The 7132-nt window shown below is 36.7% G+C and overlaps 1 protein-coding gene across 1 annotated transcript; it reads right to left on the bottom strand.

The window, feature by feature from the left end:
* Positions 1-957: 957 nt before the first annotated feature.
* LOC145671279 (uncharacterized) lies at positions 958-2851 on the bottom strand. Its single transcript, XM_081740226.1, has 2 exons — positions 1341-2851; positions 958-1239 (listed from the first exon to the last, which is right to left on the bottom strand). Exon 1 carries the CDS (start codon positions 2772-2774, stop codon positions 1632-1634), a length of 1143 nt encoding a protein of 380 aa, XP_081596352.1. The 5' UTR covers positions 2775-2851; the 3' UTR covers positions 958-1239; positions 1341-1631.
* Positions 2852-7132: the final 4281 nt, after the last annotated feature.

Below are 7132 nucleotides of genomic sequence, written 5' to 3'. Positions count from 1 at the left end.
CCTCAATTTTGATTGGAGGATAGAAGTCACATAATCTTTCCCTCACCCCAATGCTAGAAATTCATTTTTTTTTTAGATTACGTGATATGACAGTGATCACCCTCGACCTGGATTTTAGAATTTTGTTCTCTTTTAATGGTTATCCTTTTTGGTACCTTAAAGTTCCCGTGGAGGGTTCAATCCCATCCTTAAATAACCCTTTTATGGTATCATGATATTGTACTGAAGTTTACATTAAATATTATCGTTCTCTTTGACAGATAAGATGATTACCAGCTTTTTTACCTTGATGGAGATTCTGTCCTTGAATTAGTTGCCTATGTCTCTGGAAGTAACAATGGTGAAAGAGGGGTCCATCCTTGTCGCTTGTAGATTTCTTATAACACATTGTTGTGAGTTTAAGCGATTTTTTAAACGCTCAGTAAGCGCTTCATTAATGGAAACAGTGTTGCCAGATTTTTCTTACCTAAACTGCTCCGATTCTTTTCGAAACGGTTCCGCAGAGTACAAGAAATTTTAAACTAAAAATTTTTCGAACTAAAAAAATTTCAAAACTAAAAAAATTTTAAACAAAAATTTTCAAACAAAAAATTTTCGAACTAAAAATTTTGAAACAAAAAAGTTTCAAAAAAAAATTTCGAACTAAAAAATTTAAACAAATTTTTCGGAAAAAAAATTAAACTAAAAACTTTCGAACCAAATTTTCAAATCAAAAAATTTTCGAAGTAAAAAAAATTAAATTTTCGAACCCAAAAAAATCGAACTAAAAAAATTAAAAATTTTTCGAAAAAAATATTTTAAACTAAAAACTTTCGAACTAAATTTTCAAATCAAAATTTTTCGAACTAAAAATTTTTTTAAAAAATTTCGAACCAATTTTTAAAAACAAGTTTCGAACTAAAGATGTAAACCACATTTGAAAATTTTCAAATCAATTTTTTTCAACTAAATTAAAAACCAAATTTTGGACACTAAAAATTCTTTAATTAATTTTTCGAACAAAATCATTTAAACCAAATCTTGGATATATTTTCCACCTTAAATTTTCAAGATTACCATTTATTTGAAAACAAGTGTTCAGGGTTTCAAGAAATAATAAAACATTTTTTTTTTCAACTTGTTGTATTTTAACGAAAGGTATGTGCTTTTCTCATACAAGTTTATTAACATAATAAATGCAGGATCTAGTTTAATGAATATGTTGGACGTGTCATCATCTTCGAATGTTGTAGACGTATCCTGTAAAGAAAAAGAAGAAACAACGGATTACTTTTTGAATTTCTTTTTTTTCTGAAACAATAAAAACGAGTCAATATTGATAAGAGAGAAATAAAACTTACTCGTAAAAGATGGAGGTGTTTAGTTCCATCTTCCTCCTCGGGTACGAGATGACAGCATTTCTTCCACTGATGATGGTTTATAAACTCTTCTGGGTACTGCATTTTTCTTGGTGTTGCTCCTTTATGGTCAAGATTCCCCCTTAGGTACGAGATGACTACATTTCTTCCACTGATGGTGTTGATGGTTTATGAACTCTTCTGGGTACTGCGTTTTTTTTTTTTTTTCTTCTTGGTGTTGCTGCTTTGTGGTTAAGGAGATAAAAAAGGAAAAGGAAAAAAGAAATGGCGGCCTCATTGGGTATTTACAGTTTTTTCTTGATCTTCTTTTTCCAGTTCCAACTTCCGTTTTTTAACGTACCCGTACGGAACCGTATCATAGGAATTGAGTTCTTTAAATCGACGTTTTGTGTACTGGATGCTGTACATTTTTTCTTCTTTGCGTGTGACGATGGTATGGTCTTTGGTCCTGCATATCTTATGGGGGATGGTAATGGTGACTTGTCCACGGCATTGATTTGTAATCATTTCTTTTAGCGTGTTGAAATTTAATTGCTGTCCTGCATTGTAGTTTAATGTAAATCCTCTAATTTTACATATGTAGCTGGTGATGTTGGTGTCTGGATCGTATATTTCTAAGCTGTAATTTTTTGGTCCTCCACTAACAAATGTCTTGATGTATGCTCGTTGGCCGTAAGACTCCATCTCATCCGATAAGCATCCCAAGTACGTTGAAGGTTCAATGGTTGGCTCTCCAGGCTTTTCTGTAAATATCACAGAATCCGTGTCGAAATATAAAACACGTTCCTGCAACATTTCCAGGTACTTGTACAGTTCCAGACGTGCCTGACATGTTGTAAATGCACCTAACACAACATTGGTGTTTCGGTTTTGAACAGGCACATGTTCATTGTACTCCCAGAACGCATATAACATCGTATCATTGATGGGTACAATTTGATGGAGTTTAATGTCGGGGGAAGTGAGTTTTTCATAAAATTCTTCCGGCCGATCAATAATTGTGGTCTGGCTAAAGTTTGTACGCTGAGAAAGTTTTCCCCATAGAGAATTAACACAAAGCTTAGATAAACTTCTTCGTGCAGGATTGTTTTCAATTTTGGTCGGATCCAATGCAATACCTTCACGCTCCAGGACGGTTTGTATAAATTTTGATTTGTCTTCTTCGGTCACACAGGAACTGGGCCAGCCAGACGCTTCCATTTTCGATTTCAAAAACGTATTGATATATTCCGTGAACAAGCCACCTGTTTTCGTGATGGGATCATATTGTTCAATGTCATAATCCCAAATTTCAAAGATCTCCACCGGTTGATATCCTAATTCTATTGCCTTCTGTATTTCATATGATACCCATGTTCCAGTGAGGCATCGCTCCTGATCGTTGTGCGTACACGTTGCTGTAGGGTCTGGGTTCATTTCTTCGGCACACGCAGCACACAGTGGAAAGAGTAGTTTCTTGTTGCATCGGTAAGGCAGGAGACCATGATAAAGATGGCGACTTGGTAATATCGTCATTTTGATCAGACCATTGACTTTATTTATTGGTGGTATATTTTCATCACCCTGTAGATAAATTATAGAATGTCCTACAGGGTATTTAGCACACTTATTTATGTAAGGATAAAGCGAAACAATATCGAAATATTTTATTACTTCTCCTGCTTTTTCGTCGACTTGGTGGTATAATTTCACGCAATTGGTCCTTCCTCCAAAAAAGCTATCTCTTGGATTTAATGGTCTGCGGTTCATGTACGGGTGATTCTTCAGATACGTCGCCATTGCTGGATTTTCTTTCAAGAATTGTTTAAATTCGCACTCCCACATTTCATGTACAATGTACCCCAATTCACGCAGTCTTGCATTTTTTCGTTGCGTTCGTTCATAACGGAATTCCATGGTGTCTTCTGGATTGCCATAGATGGGCTGATTACGGCCTGTAGTAATACATACTTTACATCCGTGATAAAAACAGCCGGCATGCTCATAGACGTGCTCCTCTAACGTCTCAGGATCTTGGTAGTAGCCATCAACATGGAATCCCGCAATAAACACTTCTTTTTGTCGAGCCGCATGTAAGATTTGCTTTCCTTCGGTTTTTTCAATGTAGGCCAGCCATTGCATTGCAGCGATCGATTGGGTACTTCTCCATCGATAGCCATGTGCCGGTAGAATTCCAATGGTGTTGGGTTTGAGGAAATTCCGGCGGAATACTAAATTGGAAGCACTGGCAATCGTGATCGTCTCCAAGAAGGGATTCACTTTGGTTTCTGCTTCAAATGACGTCATAAACGAAACGCATGCTTGTCGCAGTACATTGACATCTTGAATACAATACTTGAGAATTTCTTTCTGGAAATCAAACGTGTCATTACGATGATCGTTGTACCACTGCATGAACTTGTTCCTGTCTTCGACGGCCATTTCATCTGCACCATAATACTTCGTTTCTGGAAGTGGTCCAATATATGATTGATTTTCTTTGGTGTTGAAGAAATGCGGGAAGTAGCCTTTGGTTGCGGGTAAATTGAACGCTTTTGACAATTTGCTTAATGCCATAGGTAGGAAGTTCAACGAGTCAATGAACGTCAGATTATTCAAGGTTAAACTCAATATCTTGGTCCCATTTAATATGACGTCAGGTCTCCATTGACATTATTCTACCATGGTCTTTAAAATAAAATGTCCATCGTAACCCTTCGAGTTGTGAGCGAGACAGAAAATCCTATTTATATTGGGACGACGTTCCCGCAAGTACTGGAGAAAATCATAAATTGGATCGTCTCCTTGGAAAATATGCTGGCGCTGACCACACGTACTGCAAGACTGCTTGATATTATCGTTTTCAACACATGCATAACATACTTGTTGTGCAACCAATAAATTCGGAACGTGTACATACATATTATCATCAATTTTCTTGTCTTGCATAGATTCTATATCATAGAAAATCAATAAGGCTTTCTTTGCGTGCATGAGTGAAGGAACACCAGGTTTTAAGCATTGTCGATCGGGAAGCATAAAACATTGATGGGATCCTGGAACAATCTTCTTACAAACATTGCAAAAGATCTCATTACAGTCATGAATGCGTTGTCCACTTCGTACAAAAGAATATACTCTGTAGCATTTAGTACATTGCTTCACCATTTTGCATACAGGTTCCCCTTGATGATATACAATATTACGATGATTATTAAAACATTCTTCGCCGTAAAATTGACGATTGCAGTCGTTGCACAATTTTGGCGTTTGGTTCTTATCGCATAGAGGTTTCTGTAGACATTTGGAGCACGTTACAGGACAATTTTTCACATGTTCATTACGTTTACTATACTTTTTATGGCACGCCTCACAGTAAAACTTGGTTGCAAAACAAGCAGTTAAAGATTGGATGATATCAAAATGGCCAGCCAAACAAATCAAATTTATGGGAGTGCGATTTTCGTCGTTGGGCCCCTCGTACATGATGTCACGGCCTGAGAAACTAGTATACACTGTAATTTTATATTCTTTGAGGTATGACTGGAATTGTCGTATTTCATTTACACTGGCACCATGATCCAAATTCACTCCTGCATTTGAACATAACGCATCGACTTCTTGGTCCACAATACATTTCGATTGATGTTGATATTGCTTATGTCGTTTCATATCTACATTCTTGTATTTTTTCAGGCCAATAGCAATAACAAGGGCGTACGCTAGACACCTTGAATCTTGATTTCTTACACGTACAATCCCACGCTTGCTTCGTAATAACTCTTCATTTTGAAGTATTCCTTGTGCTAAACGATCTCCATATCCGTATCCTCTTGGAATATCCACACGATGGAAATGAACGGTGAATGGCTCGTGCAGGAGAAATGCATTGTTACTTTGTAAAACTCTTTCGAACGAGGCCCACATCGTTTCCAGTGTTAGGTTTCGCGCTTGGCGAAAACTCACCCAAAATGGCTTATTCGTATTGCGTGGTGATATTACTGATAAACCAACCATCGCCTCATCATCGACATTGGCTAACAAATGGTCCAGCATTGCTTGGAAACTATTATGCACGTATTGGATAATATCGGTTCCTACGGGTGGTGCGTTGAATTGAATTTCGAGCATTCTGCCCTCAATGTTAAATCGTCTATAATGACGAGTGATTTCGTTATGAACAGTAAAACCCGATTCGGCCATGGTTAAAAATGAAAACAAACAAACAGGTACAATTACGGTAAAACAAATATATAATGGGAAAAAAGGAATTGAGCAGCGTGAATTTACTACAAAAGAAAAGAAGAAAGAAAAATCTTAATCACCTGATAAACAGGAAATCATAACATTCATGATAAATTCTTAACTAAGCAATTCATGTAAAGGTCCTGAGTTTGATTCCTGGCGGTGACGTTCAGAATCTCATTATTAAAACACGTGTACTAGAAATTAAAGTTTTTAAAAATAATTATGTTACTGAAATGTGTGTTTTATTACTATCATACTGGAAACCAAACTCGAGACCATTGCATCAGCATGTAACTGACCTACCATTCTATAGTGATAAAAAGAATGCATGAATGAATGTTTCAACAGTACTGAGATGTGATAAAGCACGCGTAAGCATCACAACGACCTTTTTTTTTCTACTCACAACGACCTTTAAATGATGTGTTTGCAAGTTGAAGAGATTCACCAACCACATTACACATACGTAATTGTCAAAGCAAAATCTGTATAGCGTAAATCTTTTAACCAAATATTCATGCACTATTTTTTATTTAAGCGGTTAGCGTACATGCTTCTAACGTGGAAGGCCCTGCTTCAATCCTCGGTGGGGTTTGCTTTTCACATCGGATCGCTGTCAAGCCTTTTCTGAAATTTAATATTCTCACGCGTTATCATACATTCTTTTCAAAACTAAGCTAAGTAGTTGACGTATACACCTCTGGCCCAGGTTCAATCCCGGGTGGTTGTTCGAATATCACGTTAAGCTGAAGGGGGCGCTAAACTAAAACAATGGTTTCAAAGGGTATCGAACAATATTATTCTCAGGCATAGTTTCTGAAATTTTGTAATGCATTCTTTTCAAAACTAAGCGCACACATCTTTGACCATGGTTCAATTCCCGACGGGAGTTCACATTCAACATTAAGCTGAAGGGACGCTAAACCATATCATTTATCGTGCTTAGTTTTAATGTGTGGGGGTTCCTGATTCGTACTCCCACTTTCCCATTCCACTAATTCTTTCATAGTCTAAATATTTCGTACTAAAAGTAAAACAGTGTATTCGTGATCCGCCCCACAAATATAAAATAAAAATGATTTTCGAATCTTGTGTGAAAAATAAAATCTCACTGAACTTACCTCAAATTCGATGAACAAAAAGTCGGTGCAGTAAAACTTAAATGAAGACACTTTTAAAAGTAGACCTTCTCACTTGATAGTTGAGAGCGGTGTAGGATTTGAAAAATGAAATTTAGATTTTTATTTAGGTCGCTGTGAAAACGACGTCATCATCAACCAATCAGAAACGAGGACATTTATAAAATGACATCACAACGAACCAATCAAAACGCTCGCTGCTCTTGTCATGAATCACGAACGAAAACGATGTGTAACAATTGATCGTGACGTCATTCACGTTTCTCAATAGTTACAACATCTAGTATCGCAATTCCGATCATAACATCATCCCAAAATGCTTTCTGTCAGGATCATGTCACTACTTGTCGTAACTCTGACGACATTTCATTTTCCTCATATTCCATACGAGAATGTCAATGTTTGCTT

This window comes from Thermobia domestica, chromosome 15 (genome assembly GCF_964235325.1).
Source record: "Thermobia domestica chromosome 15, izTheDome1.hap1.1, whole genome shotgun sequence".
NCBI lineage: Eukaryota > Metazoa > Arthropoda > Insecta > Zygentoma > Lepismatidae > Thermobia > Thermobia domestica.
Note: the sequence above shows the minus strand (reverse complement) of the source record. Positions and strands in the feature narration are given on the sequence as shown.